This window comes from Rhinolophus sinicus, chromosome 12 (assembly GCF_057876585.1).
Source record: "Rhinolophus sinicus isolate RSI-liver-muscle chromosome 12, RSI-T2T, whole genome shotgun sequence".
NCBI lineage: Eukaryota > Metazoa > Chordata > Mammalia > Chiroptera > Rhinolophidae > Rhinolophus > Rhinolophus sinicus.
Window position 1 is genome coordinate 57,691,954 of NC_142512.1, and position 24,171 is coordinate 57,716,124.

At 55.1% G+C, this 24,171-nt stretch overlaps 1 protein-coding gene across 1 annotated transcript in view; it reads left to right on the forward strand.

Moving 5' to 3' along the window:
- TBCD (tubulin folding cofactor D) overlaps nucleotides 1–24,171 on the forward strand; it is a 135,282-nt gene that overhangs the window by 49,053 nt on the left and 62,058 nt on the right. The window contains exon 14 of the mRNA XM_074319596.2: nucleotides 22,538–22,694. Within this exon, the coding sequence (XP_074175697.2) occupies nucleotides 22,538–22,694 (157 nt within the window). The remainder of the gene's footprint in view (nucleotides 1–22,537; nucleotides 22,695–24,171) is intronic.

The following is a 24,171-nucleotide window of genomic DNA, read 5'->3' on the forward strand; positions in this document are numbered from 1 at the left end:
GGGAGGGGGAGGAGGCAACCCCAGCCGCAGGGACCTGCCACTGCACGCCAGGGCCAGCACCCAGCACGCTGCAGGGCGGGCTGCCGGTGGGACTCGGGCTCTTGCACACCCCTCTGCCCTTTTTCTTTCTTTCTTTCTTTTTTTTTTAAATAACCGAGACACTTGATTTTTGATCCCATTTATCCCCCTCTTCAGTAAACTGCTTGCTATTTAATCGGTGGCTGACTCCCCACTGTTATGTGGTGTCAGTTTGGGGAGGGAGTGGGGGGCCAGTGGTGTGGGCTGGGCTTCTGGCTCAGCACTGGGCAGGGGGTGGGGGGGTCAGGCCAGATACTGTTGTTTATGTGTGTATGTTTGTTTCTTCAAAATTTTAAGACAAGATTTTTTTTCTTGGCTTTACCTTTATGTTGAACTCCTAAAAAAAAAGTTTCTAATTACTTTTGTCTGTATTAGACATCTGTATAATTTAGAGTGAAAAATAGTTTTGTCACAAAGAGCAGCAGTTCCCTGCTGTTCCCCTTACCTACTGCTGGGGAACAAGTCACCCCAAAACTCAGAGACATAACCATCGTCTCATCATGTCTTACGGCGCGTGGGTCTAGAGTTTGGACAGGCCTCTGCTGGGCCTCACTCTGTGGGCTTTGCTGGTGTTGAGCTGCCGGTGCCTGGTCTGGGGGGACCAAGGTGGCTTCCCTCACCTGCCTGTGCCCCGGAGGGGACAGCTAGGCCCCTCCCTCTCCAGTTAGTGCCACTTCAGAGGCCTCTCCGGGAGGGTGGTCAGCCTTGCTTGGCTCAGGACTCGGAGAGAGCACAGTCTAAGCTTCTAGTCCTGGAAAGGCAGGCGGAGCGCGTCACAGCGTCCCTGCTGTCCCCTTCCCTTGCCCTACCTCTCTGTGAGGGGCTACCAGATGGCCACTCCATTCCCAGTCTCTGCCAGGGGCCCACTTGGGCTTCTCTTAGCTGAGTGCCTGGCGTTTGGCTCCTTGATTCCAAATAACCGCCCTCTGCTCATCCTTTCCCTCCACTCTGCACTGCTCCCGGTCTGGGTGTTGTCTATGGCCTTCCCTTGACGGAAAACGGGAGTTCCGCTGGAGCTTCTCTGCCCCTTGCCTGCCTGCCTATCTAGGCAGGGGTCTTCTCCCCCTTCCCCGGATGCGGTAGGGTGGCCCTGTGTCCCAGACCCCGCATCTCGTCTGGACTGGTCCTTCCTTCTGTTGCAGCTCATGCCTTTGTGGGCGCCGAGAAAGAGTGTCACGGAGGTGCCTGTTTGAAAGTGACCTGGCTGACACTGGCTAGTAGGGCACCTGGGCCAGAAGTCATTCCCCTGCAGGGTTTGACATCTGGCGTTCGGTGATACGGGTCAAAAGCTTGATGCCGTTCCGATTCCCAGTTCTTTGCCCAACACTTTCACACAGATCATCTCAAAGACACACACGTAGCTGCAGCACACGTGGTGGTACGTGGCCCTCCTGCTCGGCCCTCTCTCTGCAGGGCTCTCTTGTTTCACTGGACACCCTTTCTGCCCGGGTCCGGTGCTGAGTGTGAGCTGCCGGGCATTTGACTCTGTGTCCCGCTGTGAGGCGTCCCGCTGTGAGGCGTCCCGCTGTGAGGCGTCCCGCTGTGAGGCGTCCCGCTGTGAGGCGTCCCGCTGTGAGGCGTCCCGCTGTGAGGCGTCCCGCTGTGAGGCGTCCCGCTGTGAGGCGTCCCGCTGTGAGGCGTCCCGCTGTGAGGCGTCCCGCTGTGAGGCGTCCCGCTGTGAGGCGTCCCGCTGTAAGGTGTGCTGTCCCAAGGATGGGGGCGGGGGGGGGGGGGGGGCGGGGACAGGGAAGTCCTCCTCCTGGAGGAGCAATGCTCTCCTGGGCCCTCTGGGGGCTTCGCAAGCTTGTCAGCCTGGGGTGGGACTCCAGGCCCTGCCCTCCTGTGCTCGAGGCCACCTACTAGGCCTGGAGCCCGTCTCCTTGGACCAGGTCACCACTTTCTTTAGGTGTCCCAGGCTGTCACCCTGGCCCAGCCGTGTGTGCTGGGAGGTTGCTGCCATGAGCCCAGCAAGGGGTTGGCGCCTGGCGCCTTCCGTGAATGGGCGAAGTGCGTGCACGAGGCGCTCTGGGTCCTCCTTGCCTGTCCCACGTGTGTGGGGGACATGCGCAGGGCGGCCGACTTTCTCAGGCGTGCACTTGATTTCTCATTTTAGGAAATTCCTGAGCTTACCAAATGGTTGACTAATGGAGAGAAGTGAAGGCAGAGGTGGCCACCTGAGATCGGCCAGACTACGCGAGCGAGTTTGGGCACGTGCCCTTGGTGGGCCCTCGTTTTCCTCTGACGAGGGAGTACAGGCTTCCTCTGTACCTCGAGGTCTGAGCACTTGAATTTTAATTTGTTTATTATTTGTTTATTATCCGGTAATGCCACTAGGAGAATTTTTGTGGAACTGGAGCTGCTTTATTTGGGATGCTGGGAGGGGAACACACCGGCCCTTCCTGGCCCCCCCACAGTGTCTGCTGGGTGGTGCCCTTTGCTTGGGAGCAGGAGCCACCCCTGCAGCCCTACACCCAGCGCGAGGTGGCAGGTTCTGGGCAGGTGGCCTGTGGCCCAGAGAGCGTGCAGAGCGGATCAGAGGGTGATGGGGGGCCCTGGTTCCCTAGGTCCCCACGGCCTTCCCCTCCCAGTGCCTTGAGGTCTGAGTGGGAACTGACTCCGGCCCCCGAGGATCCCCAGCCCCCTCCCTCCTGCTGGTCCCGGGCTCCCTGCTCCTCTGTTTCCAGGAGCAGGTCAGCGGCTCTGTTCACCGCTTTGCAGAACCTCTACTAAGAGGTGCTTCCCACACCGAGATCTCGGGTACGTTCACGACCGCGTACAGAAGTCATTAAGTTCAGTTGAATAAGGAAAACTGAAAAAATTAACCCAGAGGTTTCTTTTTCTGTTCTGCTTTTTTCCTTCATGCTGCAAATGACATCGGTGAAAAGCATAACAGTAAAAGATAGACATGAGCAGACAAAAGACGGCGAGGGCCAGTTCCTGGGACTTGTCTGGCTCCATGTCAGGCCCTCCCTCCCGGGCTTCCGCCGTGGCTCCTGGCTGCCTTTCCACCTGTGGCGGCCCATCCTCGGTGTGCTGGCTCCAGATCGTTCCTGAGCCCGGTCCCCAAGGCCACAGTTTCTCTCTGGCTGAGTGCAGAGACCACTGAGTTCCCTCCACAGCAGTGAATCTTTTTTATCCCCCCAGACATTTGTTTTGGTTCTTTTTCAATCTTCCCTGTCCTTCTCTTAATTCCATTCCTCCTCCTGTGTCTTTATAATCCTAGGCCTGGTTGTGATAACGTCTGTCACCTCAAGTTCCTGGGCTTCTGACGCTCTTGTTGCATCTGTGAACTCTCCCTCCTGTGCTTTTCTCGTGAAATTTAAGGGATTCCTGGGGCTCTTCAGGCAGGTGGGAGGGTCACTCACACCTGTGATGTGTCCTGCAGCGTGGCTTTGTGACGCCTCTCAGGACACTCGGGGGACAGCCCACTGCAGGGGTGTGCACGGCCACGCTGGGGGCTCTGAGTTCTCATGGGACCCCCTTTCCTTCACAGCCACAGGAGGAATGATCCCCCTTTGTGGCAGCGACACCAATCCTTTCTTTTACCAGGAGACCCTGATAAAAGATGGGTGGCCCCGGAGTTGTACGGGGTCTCAGCAGGCCACAACCACGTGTCCCGAGTCAGCCCGAGGGCTGCTGGTTCCCAGCTACTCTGCAGGCGGTGATCGAAATCATGGCCGTAGACTCTCCATGGAGCACCAGACACTGTTCTGAGCACTTAGGTCAATTTCGGGTCCTCACGCTCGCCCTGGGTGCCTGAGCTTCCAGAGAAGGGAAGGGGAGAGTCCCGCCGGGCCCACAGCCCATCGCCTCTTCGTCTCTGCCCCATGACGCTCAGGCGGCTTCCGGGATGCCATGCGGCTTGCTGAGCTGAGCTGGGCCTGGAGCTGGCGCCCGTCCTGCCAGCTCCGTGAGGGAACAGATGCACGTGGACTGGTCACTCGGCCCCCGGGCCACGGCTGCTCTCATCCCTGCACAGCTCTGTGTGTGGCTTGGCGGACAGGTGCCCAAATTACACTCAGGGCTGTAAAGCAGAAATCAGTAGGGATGCAGAGAGAAATGGACAGTCGGTATCCTCCTGAGAGCACAAAACACCTCAGTTACTGACAGGTCACTTAGGAGACGGGGGTACATGGTTTGGGCAACAGAAAGAACAGCCTTCATTTCATGGGTTTATTCAGAACCCTACAGCCAGCGTGCGGGAAGGACCCATTCCCGTGCACGGGGGTCCATATGCTGGGCCTTTGAACAAGCCTCCGGACATTTCAGAGAATCACCAGTGTCCAGACAGCATTCTCTGACCGGAGAGCAGTGACATGAAAAGTCAGATATGTAATGGTACAAGTAAGACATAAGGTTTCAGTTTGAAAATGTGGATTTCTAAATAACACGAATCAAAGAAGAGATCCTAATAGAAATTTTACAATAAAAATTTTAAGATGGAAATGATAGTGACAAAATTGTGACACATCTGAACTTCTGACACGGAGCTAGCAGTGAGCTCGAAGGGAGATTTAAAACCTTCAGCAGGAGCCGTGAAACTGGGGCCCTTGGGCCCAGTCTGGCTTCGGCCTGTTTTTGTACAGCCTTGGAGCCAAGAATGGCTTCTCCTTTTTAAACATTGGGAAATAAAAAACAGAGGAGGAAGAATTCTACCTGTGGCCTGCAGAGCCTGAAATTCTGGGCTCTGGCCCTTGGCAGAGATCATCTGACCCCGCCCAGCGAGTTGGAGCGAGAAGGAGGGAAGCTCAGGCTGCAGGACGGGGTCCCATCAGACCCAGCAAGAGAGGAGAGCAGCCACAGGGCCATGTTTTGAAAAGACCAGTGAATGCAAGGGGTGGACTTCTGGCGCCGTCTGCACGCGAGCTAGTACCTGCGCCGTGGAGCCTGGAAATGACATTCAGAATATCTTTTGCTAATTAATGTGGTAGGTCAGACAAAACAGACATTCCTAGGAAAACACTGGTTGAAACTGAGCCCAGTGCAGTAGAGAGGTACTTTACCTGTGCTTCAGTCCCTCGTCTATAAGTTGGGGTAACGACTACCTGCCTGTGGGGCTTTGAAAGAGGAGTTCTGCTGAGCTAGGACTTACAGTCCATCCCGCTCGCCCATGTAAAGGGTGCAGTCAGTGCTTTTAGCTCAGCTGTGCAGCCGTGAGCACAGTCCATTCTGGAACATTGCATTACCCCCCAAATGCTCCATGACCCTTAGCCGTCACCCTGAACCCCTGTCCTTTAGCACAACCACGAATCTTTCCTGTCTCTGGGTTTGCGCTGTCCCGGTTTTCCTTATGAAAAGAATCAGACAGTGTGTCCCCGTGTTCCTTGTGTCGTAGCCTTTGCCAGTATTTCATCTCTTTGTAGCTGAGGAGTCTTCTGTCGTGCGGTGTACTCGTTTGCTAGGCTGTCGTACGGAAGACCTAGGCCGGGTGGTTTGAACAACGAAGTTTTCTCTCAGCTGGAGGCTGGACGGCCGCGATCAAGGTGTTGGCAGGCTGCTTCTCGGAAGCCTCTCCATGGCGTGTAGACGGCCGCCGCCTCCCTGTGTCCCCACTGGGCTGTCCCTTGTGTGTCCGTGTCCTCGTCTTCTGCTCTTACAAGGACATAGTCCGATTGGATTAAGGCCCCGTGTGGCCTCATTTACCCTAATTATCTCTTACAGACCCGTCTCTGACTACAGTCACTTAGCGGGAAGCTAGAGGTTAGGACAACAGCATATAAATTTGGGGGACACAGCATCGGGAAAGACCCCATCTCATTTAGCCACGTGTCAGCGGATGGGCACTGGGGTAGTTCCCTTCTGGCTGTGTGGGCAGCGCTGCCATGAGCGTCTGTGTGCACATTTCTGTGTGCGTGAGCTTGCGTTTCTCTCGCTACAGACCTGGATTGAGACGTGGGGCTGTTTGGAAGATTCGCAAAGTGGACACACGTGACGAGCTCAGGACACTGTTGGGCATGTCGTGACTTCTGAGCTGGTGGGGCAGTGACAAGGCTGTTCACATCCGTTGTAGCCCGAGGTTACAGCCGTCTGGTCAGCGTTTCCTCCGTGTGTCTGCATCTACCTTTTATTTTTTACCTACTTACATTTTACACCCATCAGTAAAATCCCACTTGTTTTCTGGCTGCTGAGTTTAGTCTCTCGGTGCTGATGCCTGGATCTGGGTTTACTGTCTTACTCTTGTGTGGCTTTTCCTGTTTGTTACGAAGCGTATTGTTCTTGCTTTTTAGAAATGGTGGTTTCTCTCACCATCCCATCCATCCCAGCCCTTTCCCCCGTTGGCTTAGAAGTGACGTACTGTTGCTCTTGTTTACGGTGATCTTTACACTTGTATCACCAACACTCACAGTTAGTTTCTTAACCCATTTTCCGAGCACCATGGGTGTCCCGATGCGAATCGCTGCTCTCCCAGCGACGCACTTGTAATGCTCAAGGGTTGTGTTCTTTTTGTTGAACACCAGACGTTATTTTAAAGACAGTGAGTGTTCATATGTTTCTACAGGAGTATGCAGACTTCCTTTTGTCACCGTTCACTTTCCCTTCTCATACTTCACCTCTGGGATAATTTTACTTTTGGTTTTTTGGAAGCTCCTTCAATAAAGGTGTGTGAGTAGCAACGATGTCCGTGTTTGTCTGAAGTCCCTGAAACCGCATCCTTGAAGATGATTTTGTTGGCAGGCCATTGCAGGCCGAGCCCTTCTCCCTCCCCCGTCGTCCGCAGCCGCAGGGCGGCTGCTTGCGTCCGGCTGCTTCCGGGTTCCTCTCTGTTTGGTGCTTTGCAGTTCACCGTGATGTGCGTGGCTGCAGACTTCTTTTTGCTTGGTTTGCTTTATGTGCCTTTGTTTTCTGCTGCTGACTTCCATCTTTCATTACTTCTGGAAAAACTGTGGTTCCTCTCCCATCCTCCTGCCATTCCGTTCCACTCAGTCATTAATGTTTGGGAATTTCTTTTTGTTTCTTTCTTCTCTGGGGCTCTGACGAGGCCTTGGCAGCCTCATTCTGGGTCCTCTTCTGTCTCCTTCTGTTCCCTGACTCCTCTCTGGGCTGCGTCATCAGTGATCCCTTCAGATCTTTTGTTTCCCCAGGCTCCCTGACTGACTGGGTCTCATGTCCGTGAAAGCCAGGCGTCGTGTGTTCAGTCCCACGGTTACGTGTCATGGGCATTAGACTTACGTGCAGTGCGGCGTGGACACTGCGTGCGTCCACGGGGCTTGGCGCTGCCTGGTCATTGCTGACAGTGCCTTATTTGTAGCTCACTTTTCCTGTCACCTTTTATTAAACATGTCCTGTTGTTTCATAAAGCTAGTATCTGAAAGGCCGAATGTCTAAGCTCCTTTTGGTTTAAATCAGGTGACTTTTTTTTTTTTTTGCTGACACTGCTGGCCAGGCCACACTGTGTGTGGACACCCCTGCCGTCCTGTGTCCTGACCTGCACGGCACTGACACCCGCCTCGGGACCTGCCCTGGGCTTTCTTCCTCGTCCCACTCAGGTTCTGGGTGCCCACGCCAGGCTGCCCCTCAGCGTGGGCCCGTCACCCCGTGTGGGCTCGCACATAGCGCCCCTACCCTCAGCCCCTAGGCTCTGCCCTTCCCTGATGTACCTGACGCTACAGGAAGGAAAGCAAAGGTGTTTGCTCTTAAAACCATGTCTTACTGGGTCATTGTTTTAATTTGGGTTAAAATTCTCCTCATGAAATTGGCACTAACCATTTCTGAGTGAACAATTCCGTGGCATTCAGTGGGTTCCGTGTCACCACTGTCACTCGTGTCTAGTTCTGAGGCTTCTCACCTGCCTGTGGAAAATCTTGGCGCCCGTTCCCACTCACCGCGTGTCCCTCCCCAGCCTCTGACAACCACTCCTCTCTGCTCAGTGTTTATGGGAACTTCGCATGAAGGGGATCACCTCGGCCTTTCTGTGTCCGGCCTCTTAGCCAGCATCCGCCTCCTCAGGACGGAATGACACCCCCCGTGTGCACGGACCGCTTTGCATTGTCATTCACCACTTGGTGGACCTTTTGGGCTCTGTGAGTACAGCTGTGGGGACATCCCAGCAACCTTTTGTCCGAACATCGGGGCGCATCTCTGGGAGAGAGCTGCCGGGTCGTACGGCCACTCTGTGTGTCCTGACTCGAGGACCCGCCACACTGTCGCCACTGGCGGCTACGCCAGTTCACCTCCCGCCAGCCGTGCACAGGCGCAGCTCTCACATCCTCGCCAACACTTGTTTCCGTGGTTTTGATTGTAACTGACCTGGTGGGTGTCTCATGATGGCTTTGATTCGCATTCGCTGCTGACTAATAAAGCTGAGCCCGTGTCCATATGTTTATTGGCCGTCTGCACATGTCTGGAGAAGCGTCTATGCAGGTCCTGTGCCCATTTTAAAATTGGATGGTTTGTCTTTGTTGTTGTGTTGTGAGATTTCTTTGTAGATTCTGGATTCTAAACCCTTACCAGATACATGATTTGCAAATATTTTCTCCCGTTCTATGGGTTGTCTTTTTATTTTCCTGATAGTATCTTTGCATTGTGTCATTTTTAGTAATTCTGTCTTTTTAGTGTTTTTTTTAAATGCGTGTAGATTTTGGGTGTGTGTGTGTGTGTGTGTGTGTGTGTATACACACACATGGGTTTTCAAAGGGAGTCTAATTCTTCTGCTTTCAAATATTTGCTGCTTCAACTAGAATTGAGATTCTTTATGAAAGAATTCCTAGCAGAATGAAAATGTGTACAGCATGTCAATGTGACACACGTTTAAAATTCATACTTACAGGACATGTGATGCGAGCCATGTAAAACCTGTATCACATGCTTTTATCTATGTTGTTTTCAAGAGCTGCAATTCCTAGTTTGGATGAAAGCCAAGATAGTGGCAGTTAGGGACATGAAGTGACACAGTTGCCTGTGTGTGTGATATACAGTGTGACACAGTTGCGTGTGATATACAGTGTGACAGTGGCGTGTGTGTGTGTCGTGTACAGTGTGACAGTGGCGTGTGTGTGTTAGTTGTATACAGTGTGACAGTGGCGTGTGTGTGTTGTATACAGTGTGACAGTGGCGTGTGTGTGTTAGTTGTATACAGTGTGACAGTGGCGTGTGTGTTAGTTGTATACAGTGTGCTCAGAAAGTCAGGTGTCCATCAAATTCATGACTTTAGACACATTGATAACAATTGTGCTGTTCCAGTGGAAAACGTGTCTGTGAATCTCTCAGTGAGAAGTCTTGCTTCTTGGGGAAACCTTGACCTTTTCCTGATTCTGCTGCTGCCACTTTTGCCAGCAGCTGGCCCACCACGTTGGTGTAGGTTGCACGGCAGGGCGTTTACAGGTGTGGCAGCCGGGGAATCCCATTGTACTTGAATTTCAGGTTTGCTTGTGAAAGTGTGTGACACTGCCCTGAGGACTGACGGTCTGCTTGGCTGGGTGGGCCATGCGGACGCAGGACACGGCGAGGGCTGGTTTCTAACGTGCCCGGGTGAGATCACCGTGCTTCCCTGTGAGTTTCCATCCTCTGGCCCGTCTGGGTGGAGCTGACCCCCACGCACTCGCTGTGAGCAGAGGCTGCTGCCTCAGCAGCCCCAGGTCTGGGCGGGTGGGCGGCTCGGTGTGCAGCTGAGCCCTGGCCTTTGTGTGACAGGGCCGTCCTATCTCGGTCTCCATGGACCTGCGGGAAGCCCCGCACCCGCCCTTGCGAGCTGTGGGTGCCAGAGGTCACTCAGGGAGCACCGTTTTGGCTTCCAGGGACGTGACCCCAGCAGCCGCGCCACCAACCAGACGCAGAGACTCTTATCCTTCCCTGCGGGCGAGGCCTGTGAGGGTTGTGGAAACCAGCATGTGGTTGGGGCCGGGAGCAGCCGGGCTTGGGCCCTGAAGTGGGCACAGGAACAGACGTGATGAGAATCGCACCTCCGTGTCTTCGCGGGGCCGCAGCGGCTGGTTCAGGGGCTGGAGTGGGATGAAGGGAGGGCCGTGGGTGTGGAGACTTGCTGTTTCCTGGACCAAGGGGGATGCCAAGCCCGAGGGTGAGGCCACGGGGTGGGGGAGGGGCAGGCAGTGGCTGAGGCTTGACCGCCAGGCGCTGTGGCTGTGGGAGACGCAGTCTGTGATCGGAAGACCACTGTCCACACTCCACTGCCCCAGCTGTCCTTGGCCTGTGTCCGCAGTGACCTGGGAGGGATTCCTCAGCGGATGGGGAGACTGGAAAAGGACACTCTGATAACTCGGTTAAAGACAGTGGCAGGTGTGTCATTAGCCAAACACTGGGGGCCTGTTGTCTGCACGTTCGTGCTGCTCCCTCCCACTGGCTCCCTGACCTTGGGCAGCGTCCTCTCGAGCTTCATGCTTTTTGGGGGCCAGGCCCTCAGACCCATGAGGCGGGGTCTGAATGGGACCCTCCTCTGGCCTCACCACTTCTCAAACTGCTGTCGGCACTCTTGGGGCCAGTGGAGGTATGGTCACCGGGACCAGGAATCCAAGGCCGTGAGTCAGTGGCAGGACTGGTCCTGACGTCCTGGTTAAGCCTTTAATTCCCCTGAACACTTGTTTTTGCTGCTTTCAAGTTGTACTTGGGCCTCCCTGTCATCCGCTGTGGGCGTTTCACACGCCGGCCGCCCAGCGCTGAGCCGGGCGACTGTCCTCATCACACTCACACCCCCTCCTCCGGTGGCCCGTGGCAAGGGAGAGGGTGGACAGGTGGTAGTCCCTGCGTGGTTTACTAGTCGGGGCAGCTGAGAGGGTGAGAGCGAGAGAGAACATGAGAGAGAGAAAGTGAGAAAGAGAATGTGTGAGAGAAGAGAACGTAAGAGAGAACAGGAGAGAGAGGGAAAGAGAGGACTTTATTATCTCACTGAAAAGGAGGGCCCTCCAGAGGTCACAAGAGCATTTAATTTGCAAGGGACGATTACCTTGAACCAACACTGGTGTCGGCTCAGGCTGGGCTGGCCCTGCTGGGAAGCCAGCATGCCATGTGACAGCTGAGAGCCAGGACATGCCACTGGCTTTGATGGCACTGGGAAGTGCTAGAACAGTCCGTGTCTGCCGCTGCGGGCAGGGCCTCTGTGGGCACCGGCTTCTCCTCCGCGGGTTTCTGGCTGCCTCCTACTGGGGTTCACAGTTCATCCTCGGTGACTTTGCTTTGTTGCAGTGTTCACGCATTCTGGGGGTACTGTGAAAGCACGTCCCTTTGTCCCATGTTGTGGAGTGTGCGTCGGTCCCCAAGGCCCTGGGCTCTGACATGCATGGTGAGCGTGTCCTTCCATCGGAACCTGGACGAGGTGTGGGTGACATCAGTGGGATGGGTAAACTCACAGAGGGATTTTGTGCCTGGATTTTCACACGTGACAGCTTCCCCAGGTACCACTGACGTCCCCTTGTTGGAATTTCATAAACCATGGTTCTGCAAGGATAGTGGCCGTTTGGTGGCATTGCTACAGGTGCCGTGCTGTGGCTTGTCACCCGCTGCTGATGAGGTGACAGCTGCTCCCGCACAGCCCTGACTCAGCGGGATGTGTGTGCTGGGGGTCCCGCGGGTGCTGGGCAGCGCAGGGCCAGCCCTCTGGTCCCTGGTCCCTGTGGGGATAGGGCATGGGGCTGCCTGCTCCTTCCTTCTGTACGCTGGTTGCAGGCACAGCTGTCACCTCCTTAGTTTACCTGAAGCCAGAGAGGAGACTTACGAGGAGTGGAATGTATAGGTTTTCAGTACTGACAAAATGTAAAAGGGAGTATGTGTGTTACATTGTCTATTCGAGGATTGTCCCTGAGCAAACACCTTACTTTAGTAGAAGAGGTTTTTTCGGCTGAGATTCAGATCAGCTACCTGACTACCTATGGGCACAGTTTAAAGGCAGTTGGTTCATACGGGGGCAGAGAAATCTGTCGCTTCGGAGCTTTAGCCCCAGACCTGGGTCCCTCCTCATGGGTGGCACAGTGGCCCCTCCTTCTCACGAGGCAGAGGGCTGGCGTGACGTGCCGTGTGTCCAGGGGGACACGGCCTGGGACTGTCTGGTGGAGGCTCTTCCTGCTTCTCAGGGGCCGGGGGAGGGACTCACTCACTTTTTGTGGCCTTGTTTGCGGGGCTTTAATGTGGTAACTGGGAGACGGTCTTTGTGATTCAATCTTGCTTTCTCCATGTGACCTCCCTGGAGCCCAGAGGCTGGCGGTGAGAGAGAGAGCATGGACACGTCTGTCCCTGCCCTCCTGTAGCGTCCCTAAGTGTCCAGCACTCGCCTGTTTTCAGACCCAAAACTTGGTCGTGTTTATGTTTGGCGGCGACAGCTGGGCGAGGGAGGGAGAGATTTGTCCTCCAAAGGATCAGACTGTCGGCGGCATATGTGACGTTTGGAGAAGCTGCAGCGTCACACAGGTTAGGTGTGTTCTGAGGGGGCACAGAGGTGTCTCTCCATTTCCTTCAGCTACTGGAAACCTGCAGGGAGATCGCACTTGAGGGAAATGTTAGGGCACCAGCTCCAAGAGGAATGGCTTAAGCAGTTGTAAAAAGTTGCAAAGGGTGTGTGTTCTTGGGAAAAGAACGAGAGAAAAATACTTTTTCACTCAAAGCAGTGTGTGCTGGACAGTGTGTGGCCACTGTGAGCGGGCAGCTCCTCTGGGGGCTCAGGAGGGCCCCCCACCCGTAAGTCTGTGCACGTCACACGGTCAGGACGCTTCCCTAAGAAGCAGCACACAGCGCCCGGCCCCAGGCCCTGTCCTGAGAGTAGGATGGATGAGGCTGTTGGAAAGGGCGTGGGTGAGGACGGGGCAGGAGAGACAGCGGGCTCCCCAGTGCCAGACAAGCCGCTGATTGTCAGTGACAGCACAGCCTGGGAACCGCAGCAGCGTCAGGACGAACCCCAGGGACGGGCCATTGTGTGTGGCTGCCGTCACTGATTCCACACAAGCTTAGTGACGCAGGAGGCCAGCTGGCGTGGGCTCTGCAGGTCTGTGAGGGCTCCTCTGGTGACCACACCCCCAGTGCCCGCCTTCCCCGGAGGGAGCTGGGGGACCACCTTCCACCTTGTCACCTCTGCTGGTGTCAGATTGTCGATTGTAGTATTTTCTCCTTTGTGACTTGTTCCCCTCCCCTGTCCATGTTTCACGGAGCAGTTTTTCAGTGGAGCATGGCTACACCTTGCCTTATGATGCTCTACAGACACACGTGTCCGTCAGTGTCCAGGCTGACCCCCCCGCACCCCAGCAAACATACGAGGACTCGCTCAAGGCTCGGATGGTGACAGATGTTTTAGTGCTGAAGTGTTTTTACACGAAGGGACGCACTCTTACCTCAGACACATGCTACTGCACGTGCAGGGGCCTGCAGGACAGTGTACACGGAACTGCCCTCTGCACTGGGAACCAAAACACGCGTGTGCCTTGCTCACTGTGCTGTTGGCTTCATGGTGGTGACCAGGAACCTGGGCTCCCCGTAAACATAGTCAGTGTTGGAAAGAAGCCCCCGTCACCTGCCTTGCTGCCGGTCCTGCCTCAGGTGTCAGCCCGTTTGGAACACGGTGGCTGGTGGACCCGCGATGGTGCCTCCAGCGGTGAGGAGTGGCCGCCTGCTGTCCCAGGTGACCCTTCACTGGCAGCTCAGCCTGGCCTGGTGGCCTGAACAGTGGGAAAGTGCAAAACACATTAGTAAGTGATTTAGTGGCTTTCTTAATGGTCGTGAAAATCGTGTCTTCGTTATGGGACATTTTGGATAGTGACGTGAAGAAGCTAAGTCAGCACTATTTGTGTCTCGTCACGAGGGGCCGTGAACCTGAGTGTGGGTCTCTTAGCGTGATGCTCGCAGGGCCTGCTGCGCAGTCCTGAGTCTGGGGAGGTCTGGGCTGTCCTTCTGTGCCTCAGTTTCCCACTATACCGTGATTGGGTGGGGTGCTGACCGCCTCAGACGTCAGACCTGGGTCACTGAACAGCATGGCGTCATGGTGGAATCCTCTCGTATTAAATATTGAATGTGAATTGCAGTGTGATCGTCCGGCCCCATGGCAGGCATTTGTTTCTGCTGTGATGAGCCAGTTCTCAGCGGTGTAGGCTCGCGACAACTTGGGGGCACCCTCCAGGAGGCCAAGACCCAGTGTCCAGTGGGGGTGGGGTCCCCTGAGGCCACCCGACCGCACAGCTGCCCTTGTCACGTGGTCGACTTCTCCCCACGCCAGCGCCTGCCGACCCTGTCTCCCCTGCCCGCAGCCCTGAGGACGGGACGCACCGGGCACAGCCCCGCCTGCTGCATCGACACGCGCGGCCGGGGTGGTGCTTGAAAGTCTGCCCGGGACCCTCAGAGCCAGGTCCCTCGTCCTTGTTTTCAACTCCTGTGTCTTTTCAGCTTTGCCGCTTGTTTCATCTTTGGTCAGTGTTCACAGCTTTCCGAGTGTGAGCTCTTCGCGCGTACCCACCGTCACATCTTTCTCCGTTGTGTTGTGCTTAACCTTGTTTGTTCTTCACTTTCCAGCTTCCTGGTGACGACGTCCTGAAGTGGGAACAGTGTTTACAGTGTCATCTATTAGTCAGTTCCTTTGAATTTCTTCCATCGCTTAGAAATTCGCTCCCCATCCTGAACAGACAAATACCTGCCTGTTGTTTCCCTTTGCCATTTTATAGTCTCATTTTAAAAACGTTGTGAGATCTGTATGCCTTTGGGTTTCTCTGGTGACTTGTGTTCATTAGCGAGTCCTGAGTGTGTCGTGTGTGTCTGGCACACGCTTGTGGAGCAGCCCTTGGCCAATGAGGTGAGGGGACCTGTGACGAGCGTGATGCTCTCAGTGGCAGTGTGTGGGGTGAGCGCAGGCAGGCGGTGAGCCCTGAGCTCCAGAGAGGGACACCGCCCACCACCAGCCCCCTGTCCGAGAGCCTCGCGAGTGCCAGCTGGTGCCCCTGGCCCTGTTCTCGCCATGTGGCTTTGTGTCATGGCTGTGCGACAAGTCCTGTTTCGCCGCCCACTCGCTGAGAACTGCTGTGATTTGGCCGGACTGATCGTTTCTTGTTTCAGCCGCTCCCTGACTGCCTGTCCTTGCACCTTGCACCCGGCCCCCGCCCTCCCGTCGGAATTTGTGCAGAGCGGCACCTTGGCCTTTCCGCTAGAAGGTCTGTGTTCTTGAGCAGCACGTCTCCTTAGGAGTTTCATACTGTTCTTCACAGAGTTTCTAGATACTTCTGAAGCGTAGATATCTCACATGTAGTTTCATTGTTGCTGCAAGGAGGATGTTTTTATGACGTTTTCCACATAGACACTGCTGTCCTGTGGGCAGAGGCACTTCTGGCTGTGTGTGGCTTTGGTGTCCTGGTGCCTCCCTGAGCTCACTGGGGACGGCACCACCACACCTGCCGTGCCTCCCACCCCCATTAGAGCCCTACCCATCCCACACCAGCAATGGCCTGCGTGTTCTTCGTTTTGCTAAGCTTGTCAGTTCAGCAGTGTCACGCAAGTGGAGTTACGTAGTATGCCTCAATTTGAGGTTGGCTTTTGCCGTCAGCATAATTTCCTTGAGATTCGTTCAGGTTGTTCGTCCAGCGTGTGTCACTAGTTTGCTGCTGGATGGTGGTCTGTGGTGTGGTGTGGCCGCTGTGCGTAAACAGTGCACACAGGACTTTCAGCTGCTGGGACTACAGCTGCTGTGAGCATTTGTGTACGAGTTCCTGTGTGGAAATAAGTCCTCATTTCTTTGGGACAAATGCCAAACAGTGCAGCCGCTGGGTCAGAGTAAGTCAGTTTTTTGCAGTTTATTTTTAAGGGGACAGATTAAGACACATGCAGAGCGTTGAGAGAGAAAATACTTTGTTTTAGTGTTTTCAGATAAGTTATTTTGAAAGATTGCCAACATTACGCCCGCTTTCGTGAGGAATGATTCTGTGGGCAGTTTGGGTGGTTTGGGGACAGACGTTCCCCCTTTGGCAGTGTAGACCTGGGCCAGCAGTGTCCTGGAGAGCTCAGAGGCAGCCCTGGCGCCCCCCAAATCCTTATTACCTGTCACGCAGATCTAATCTGAATCTCCAGCTGTTTGGGACAGTAAGTCGATTTGTGTTATTTCACTGACTTGTGTTCTTGTTATGTTTCCAGGGGAACGTCCCGGAGGGTGACCCCAGCTCTCCCTGTGGGTCAGGCTCCGTTCCGCTCTGGGGTGGGGGTGGCAGTAAGGCCCTCTATACTGAGGGCTCGGGCCGGGCAGACGGGATAGCGCGCTCCTGTCCTCGGCCCCCTGGCTTAACGTTTGGCGTCGTTTCAGAAGGTCCCGTCCCAGGCGAGACTGCGGGCTCCTGTCCTACAGCAGTACCTTCCTTCTCCGGGATCCCTGGGGTCTTGTGAGCGGTCCTTTCGCCAGTGTGACTGACGTGCGTCATGGCCATGGCGATACCCACTGAGCGCGGACCACGTGCTTCACGTGTGCTGGGATCCCACGTGATTGTTGGGCACCTGGGGACGGAGGCTCCATCCTGGCCTTGTGACCCCTGGGCCTTGCGGGCAGTGCTGGGCGGGTGTTGTCACGGAGGGGTTCCTGGCCCAGCGTCGTGCTGTGGCACTACCACTGTGGTCGGCGAGAGTGGCGCTGGGGGAGAGGGGGCAGTGGACGCGCCTGGTAGCACGGGGTGATGCTGAGGCCGCTGCTTGGCGCACTGGGGCCGCGGCCAGGCCAGGGGTCCTCACCCTCCCGGGAGCCAGCACACAAGGCCGCCTCCCCCTGTGCAGAGTGTGGGCACGGCTGCGGGCTGGCCACTGCTGCCCGCCCGCCAGTGCAGCGCCTTTGGGACAGCTTTTCAGAAATGTCCTGTGGGAACTGAAAACCAAAACATCTGTGGAATCAATTGTTCTGGCCATCGTTTCCTCTTGTCCCCCAGCAATTTCAACATTGTGTGTTTTTTTTTCTGAGCAAGTTGGACTGCATTTTGAGGAAGGTAGGATGGCCATATGTACTGGTGGCCAAAACAGAAGTTCTCTGGTGATGGGCACACCCGTTCCTCGGAGACCAGGGCTTTCCCAGGCTCAGAGTCTGGGCCAGCGGGCCTTTGGCTCTGAGTGTGGCCACACTTGCAGCCCTGTCATGTGGTGAGGCGGCTCAGTGCATCCTGGGAGAATCACCCTGTGCAGTCTCGGAGATGTGGTCCCCACGCATCCTGGGAGACACCGTCCACGTGGAGTCTGGGAGACATGCCCAGTGCAGCAAATGCCTTAACGATGAATTTCTTATCCAAAGACATAACTTTGTGCTGGCCGTGTGATGACTTTTTATGGACAAGTCGTTTGTACGCCTGCAGAGAATACCTGGGTTCCTCCTGTCCCCTGGGGTGCATGCTCTAAGCCCTGCAGTGGGGACTGGGGCACTCTGAGGGTTAAGTTGTTTCTCTCACCTGGAGGCTGCTTTGTCCTTAGGCGATTGGCGTAGACAAATGACATGCTGTCTGGAGAGAAGGGTATTTAAATTACATTGCTGGACTCTGGGTTGCCAAAAGGAAGCCCTCTGGGGAATCATATATACTTGACATGCAGTGTGTAATTGGAACCATGAGAAAGGTTTTTGTTCAGAGCTATTGAAGAGTTTCCTTATTTTAAACCTGTTGAGTCTGGAAAGAGTTGTTTTTGAATTTTTTCTCCAATAGTGGCTTTTTATAAAAGTTTAGGATGAAGAGTGTTTCTGCCCCATAAGACACCTCCTCCCTCCCACAGCTTTGGTCGATCAAGTGCCCGGCATGGCCACTCAGCGTCAGTCTCTTGTCCTCTGGGTCCCTGAGTGTCAGAGCTGGAAGCCCAGGGTGTCCTGTTACACAGAAGAGTCTGGAGAAGGCCTGAGGGCTCAGGTGCAGCCAGCACTGCCGAGGAGTAGCAGAAGCAGGCCCCACCCCATCCTTTCACCCCCAGGTCACAGCTGCCACTATCATCTGGGGATGGCTTGCAGCCGATGGGCTCATTTTCTCATTCTCTTGTTAAAGAAATCAGTCATCTCGCTTTCTCCTTCTGCTCTGTTTTGCTTTCTGCAAATCCAGTTCACTGTCGCACTCTGGGGGCTGCTTGCTTTCTCTCTGTTGGAGCCTGTCTAGCACTGTGGCCTTTGGGGTTTGCTGGCAGTCACTTCTTCACCTGCAGTGGAGTGTCAGCACTGATAGTAGTTGCAGGAGTTCTGGAGGGACCCTCAGAGGTCCCTGAGCGGGAGGTTGACAGGATAAGGATGTTGAAGGCTGTGCCGGGGACGCGGGTGGGCAGACGGGTGGCAGGGAGGCCTGAGGCCGGGCGGGCTTGGGTCTCTATTCCTCTGACCCAGCTGTGCAGCAGGACCTTCACACTGTCAGCGGGGCCGGGCATCTACCCGAGGACGCAGCACGTGGGCACGTGCGGGCGCCAGGGACAAAGTCAGGAGGCACAGCCGCATCCCCACTCATCTGTCTCTCTCATGGGGGAGCGAAGGTGCCGGCGTACAGCTCCCAGCCCCTTACAACTGACCTTTTCCAGCCTCGACACAGAGAGTGGTCCAGGTGGATGTCTGGTTGGACCTACGAGGCTGTCCATTTTACCAAAAATAAATGCCAGTCAAGCTGTGTGAAGGCCTCTGTGTGCTGAGCCAGTTGCCCGATAGTGGGACACCAGTCAGCAGTTTTTGTCCTTTCCTCACGACTCAGCGGCCTTTCTGGCCAAAAATGATGCTTCAGGAAACTGGGAACAGACACTGGGCTCCTGACCAGGGGTCAGGCTCCCCAGCAGCTCAGGGACCTCGGGGATGAGCAAGTCCGGGGTGGGGGCCATGTCCACATGGAGGTGGGCTCCTCCCAGGCGGCACTGAGCGTTTCTGAGTGTAGCCGATGTCCGCCTGAAGCAGACAGCGAGATGCTGACCGCTGCCATTCATAGTTGTCTGTTTAGAAATTGATTTTGTCCAGTGGAGCGATAAATTGGGACTCAGCAGGCAGCATCCAGATTTCCCTCAGGCTACAGAATTGCTGACTGGTCTCTCCCAGAACTGCCTGCCCGGCTGTGCTGAGTGACGGTCTGAGGGGATGCGTGTGGCCCTGACATGCGTTTACATGACGCCCTTCTCCTAGGGGTGCCACAGCCCATTAGTTTTGACATTGGTTGGACCGCGAATGGGCTGTGCTGTTAGCACAGAAGGAGAGTGTGGACAGTACCAGAATGCTGGGAGGAATTCCAGGTAAACTAGGATTTTTCCAGGTAAAGCAACCAAAGGCCAACATGAAGCATTGCAGATTTGGGATCGTTCAAGTAGCGATGGTGACTGAAACCCACTAACTCAGTGTGCTTCCTGTGCCTATGGCAGCTGTGGCACTGCCCTCTTGCCAGACCCCACCAGTCTGGCTCGTGAGCGTGAGCTGCTCACAGGGCCTGCTGGGCGTGCCTCAGGAGACCATCCGAGTGTGGTGTGCAGACTGATGGAGGCTGACCCATCTCGTCAGCTTCTGTCGCTCTCGCTCAGCAAAGGTCTCCCAGTGCCCCGAGGGTGTGACGCTAGGTGGAGAAGGTTCCGGGGTGCTGTGCAGGTGCGAGAGGCGGCACGTGCCTGGCTGTGGCCGGTGGGGAATTGGCGTGTGTCCCTGGGGGGCCTCATGAGAGGGGGATGAGGGAGCCAGCTTGTGCAGCCTGCTGTGCTGGGAAGTGAGTCGCTGGGCAGCCTGGAGGCTGAGCGCTGGTCCACAATGACGGAGGGTCCAGCGGGAGGAACTGGGTGAGGAATGACGGGTCCTCGTGAGGTGTGGCCGCTGTCGGTGGACACAGAGCCAGGAGGGGCGGCCCTGGGACGAACCCCAGACCCTGAGCTGTGCACCAGACGATGGCGTGGCCTCCGGCTGAGGTGGGATGTCGGGACAGGCTCAGTGTCAGACGCTGGGGAATTTGAGGGGCCTCTGGCACATCCCAAGGGGGTGCCTGCTGTTGCTGGGTTGAGGAACTGAGGACGTGGCAAGCGGGTAGCTCCATGTCAGGGCCTCAGCACCCAGCTGAGGGGAGGCCAGCTCCAGGCCCCGGAATCCTCAGTGTCATGGTGCGGCCGCCTAGACGTCCTGTTGCTGTCAGGCCTTTAGAGCAGGGTCCTGTGAGGAAACGGGCCTCGCTCCTGCCTGACACGTGTCAGTGATAACATGGCCGTGGAGGTTTTTATTTCGGAGTATGTTTATTTTACGGAATTGTAAGTAGACTTATGTGAACAGTTTATGACTTTTAAAAATAGTTACTGTATGTGTATAACATAAATTGTACAGAGTCAAATCTCGTTTTTGTTTCCGTTTATATAGAATCAAATAGCCTTAGATGCAAAAAGGCAGAAGGGAAATTTGTGTGAATGTTCATAGTTCTACAGTTGTTTCTCGTGGTTTTCTAGGTCCATTTTCCTGGAAGGTCATTGCTGTGATGACAGTTACATGAGCAATCGATACATTACTTTTTCTGACGTCCCTCCCTGGAGTGTCTTCTCTCACTATCTGCAGATCCCAGTGGCAGTGTCGCTCGAGGTGCACAGAGGGTGTGTGTGGGGGGCCTGGGCGGCCGGCTGGCATAGACATGCACGAAAGGGACGGCTAGGGGTCCTGCCGGCCGTTGGTTTGTGCTGCTTCTTGGGACCCCTTGCCTCTTGCCACTGGCTTTGAGCTGCATTCTTTGTTTTCTTTGTTCGGTGGTGGGTCTCCTTCACTGTCTCGTGCTGGTCGACCTTCACGTATGTGAGACTCGCTTGCCGGGCGTATGTGGGAAGGCCCGGCCCCAGTGTGGACGGCACGCGTTCCACTCGTACCCTGACATCCCTCATCCTGTCAGCACCCTGTGGCCTGGGGTGTGACGCTGGGGAACACCGGAGGCTGGCCGTGTGCTCCGGTGGAAGGACTCGCTCTCTGAGACCTCCCTCGGCTGACCGTCCCGAGGGGCCATGGGCCGTGTCCTTCCTGCCACTGTCTGTCACGCGGCCTCACGGTCAGAGATTGATCCGCAGAGGCGGGCGGCTCCTGAGCAGCAGCCTGGACACGCGGTCGCCCGTCTCCCGAGAGCCGGGGTGCACTCTTCTTGCTTTCCACGCTTCTCTGAGCAGCGGACCAGCCGCTCGCTGCGTCAGGCGGCACCGCTGTGTGCTGGGCTCCATCAGCTGGGACTTGCTGAAGAGTCTGATCAGTGTGGCTTCTTAAAAATTTAACGTTCTGTCTTTGAATTTCAAATTAAATTTTTTTCTTTTTTTAATACATTTTATTGGGGAATATTGGGGGACAGTGTGCTTCCCCAGGGCCCATCAGCTCCAAGTCCGGTCGCCGTTTTCAATCTTTAGTTGCAGGGGGCACAGCCCCCCAACCCATTGCAGGAATTGAACCGGCGACCGTGTTGTTCAGAGCTCACGCTCTAACCAGCTGAGCCATCCAGCCGCCCCTAAAATTTTTTCTTAAGCTTTTTTCTATTATAATTACTTTAAGAAGTTCTAAATATTGTTTGGTTCATTTATAAGCTCAATTAAATTCTCTTATACCATTAAAATCCTATGCATGAATGTAATATATTTTATTTTTAAGTAACTTACATGTCTGTAATTAGCAAATCTTCCCAAGTACTTGAAATACACGAAACTGATCAATTTAATGTAAAACAGTAAAATTTTAGCTCCTTTAAACATTCTAGAGCTCTTACCATGTCTTAAAATTCTCTTTATATGAGAAATCACTTATGTAATATTAAATTATTCAGACGTTTTCAAATGGAACCTGGATAACCTGTTATGTATTTCAAATTACCGTAAACATTTGATATTTTAGATCATTAATATACAGAAGAGCCAACAAAATGTATACACATTTTAAGGAAGGAAAAAACTGGATGAAAATTGTAACACTCAATATGCACCGGTAACGAAAGATGAGCACAAGTCACGTGGACACACGTCTCTGCCCCCCGGTGTACGGGTCACCCCTACAGTGCGGACGTGACCACAGGCTTGACTCGCTTCACCACTTGCTTTCTCAGTTCTAAGCTCCCCGAGGGGACTGGCACCCTGCGAGCACAGCTAAGATGCCTGTGTGACTGGGTGCTCTGCCCCGGGTCATTCCTCAGCTGCCTGCTGTGGGCCAGAATTGGAAGCGGTCCGTCTGTCATGGTCCCCTGGCCAACAAGACCCCAGGGACTACTGTCCCCAGTGATGTTGCTGGTCGCCCTGTAGCCCCTTCCTCACTGCCTGGTGGGGTCTGCGCTCCAGCGTCTCAGGTGGGCAGCGTCCCTCCAGTGGCCTGGCAGGCATTTGCGTGCTGATTTGTAGGGACTTTCATTTCTTGGTGTATGTTTTAGAAAACATTTGCCCATGGTTGGAGCTGGGGGACTTGTATTTCCCTCCAGATGTTTCCTTTCTGACAAGGCCCTCAGTTCTCCAGAAGGACCGAGCTGGATGCTGTACGGGCAGCCCGCCGCGTGGTGCTGAGGTGCCAAGCGTCGTGTCACGACCGCAGAGCTGTTTCTTTAGAAGCACACCGGCCACCACAGCCCATCCTCACAGTCTGTCCTCCTCTCCCTAGTGGTGGCCGTGATCCTCAAAGCGCTGACCTACGAGGAGAAGCGGGGCGCCTGCAGCGTGGGCACCAACGTCAGAGATGCCGCCTGCTATGTGTGCTGGGCCTTCGCACGAGCCTACGAGCCGCAGGAGCTGCAGCCCTTCGTGGCCGATATTTCCAGGTAAAACTGTTGGTGTCCTTCCTGGCTGCGCTGCACCCACCCCCGTCGTCCCTCATCCCTCTCCCTTGTCTGTCGATCGCGCCCTCCTGAGCGTGTGTGAGGTGCCGGCTGCACGGCACCTTCCCATGGTGGTGTGAGACGTAGGTGCTTGGACGCTACTGAAATCGTTTGAAAGGTGCCTGTGAAACGCAGCGGCTCAGGGGCAGAGCTCTTCGTGGGTCAGCAGCTCAGACCAGTGTTTAGGGGGAATGTTCTAGAGGCTGTGGCGGACCAGATCCTTAGACGGAGAGCCGCATCTTGGGTGGTGTGGGGACACAGGCGGGGAGCCCGTGAGGTCCTGGCGGGGTTGTGACCCCACGCATCTTGTGTTTTACCAAGAGATGCATTTTGGAAACAGCTGTCATGGCCTCCACCTCCACCGAGAATGCAAAGGGGAAGCCTGCGGGCGAGGGCTGGGGTCTGTCCGGTGTAACTTTCTAGTGTTGATGCGCCAGCTCTCGAATATTCACTGGCGACTTCAGCAACACCTCTGACACTTCAGCATAGCTTTGTGAGCAGGAAAGAGACTTTCGCCGAGGTGTCCTGTGACCCCAACTGTGCCGCCAGTGAGAGGCCCGGCTCCTGAGCGCACAGCAGGGCTCCTTTCCTGTGGGGTCTCAGTGTGTGCGTCCAGCTGAGCCCCCGAAGGTGTCTGGGTGCCTGTGCCATCGGGCCCCACTTTTAAGATCTGGTTGTTGTTTTTTTGGGAGAAATGCAAAACACATGTGTCCTAGTACAGGGAATTTTTAAGTTAATTTTTGTACTCTGATTTCTTAGTCTGGTTTTGGACTGAACTAAGTTCCTTTGACTTTAAGAAGGTCAGTGTGTATTTCTTGTTGTTTGTCAAGTTGACAGAGGAAGAGGAACGCTGAGCTGGTGCAGCGTCTGCGTCAGTGGGTGCAACTCACTTACCTGACGACTTTTACTAGGAACCAGATTTCAGAGTTCTGCTCAGGTCATGGAGGCTACCGTCCACAGCTCTGTGGAAGATGGCACCTGAGATCTGTGCGTGACACCGCAGCTCTGCCCCAGCCTCCTGGCTCTGCCCCAAGGCTCTGGCTCCCCTCCCTCTGGCCCGAGTGTGCCCTGGGTGAGCAGGCCCCTGCCGCTGCCCAGTGTGGGCTCAGACGTCCGGGCGCTGGAGCGGCCGCTCGCACGGCTGTTGCATCTTGCCGTTTCTAGGGTTGGGATGGGGTCCTCAGGCCTGCTCGCTGCCCAGGAAGTGCCTCTGGCCTCCGTCTCTCAATCTTGACTTCTATCAAAGCACAGCCTACAGAACAGCCTGAGGATTTTGATAAAGTTCAAGGAGCTAAAGTGCTTCCAGGAATTCGTACAGATGTCTGGTCTCCTAGTCTCGTCCACCCTTGGGGGGAGGGCAGTGGTCTCGTGCAGATGTGGCCCAGGATAAGGGCTGGCTGTGGCCAGGAGGCCAGTCTGC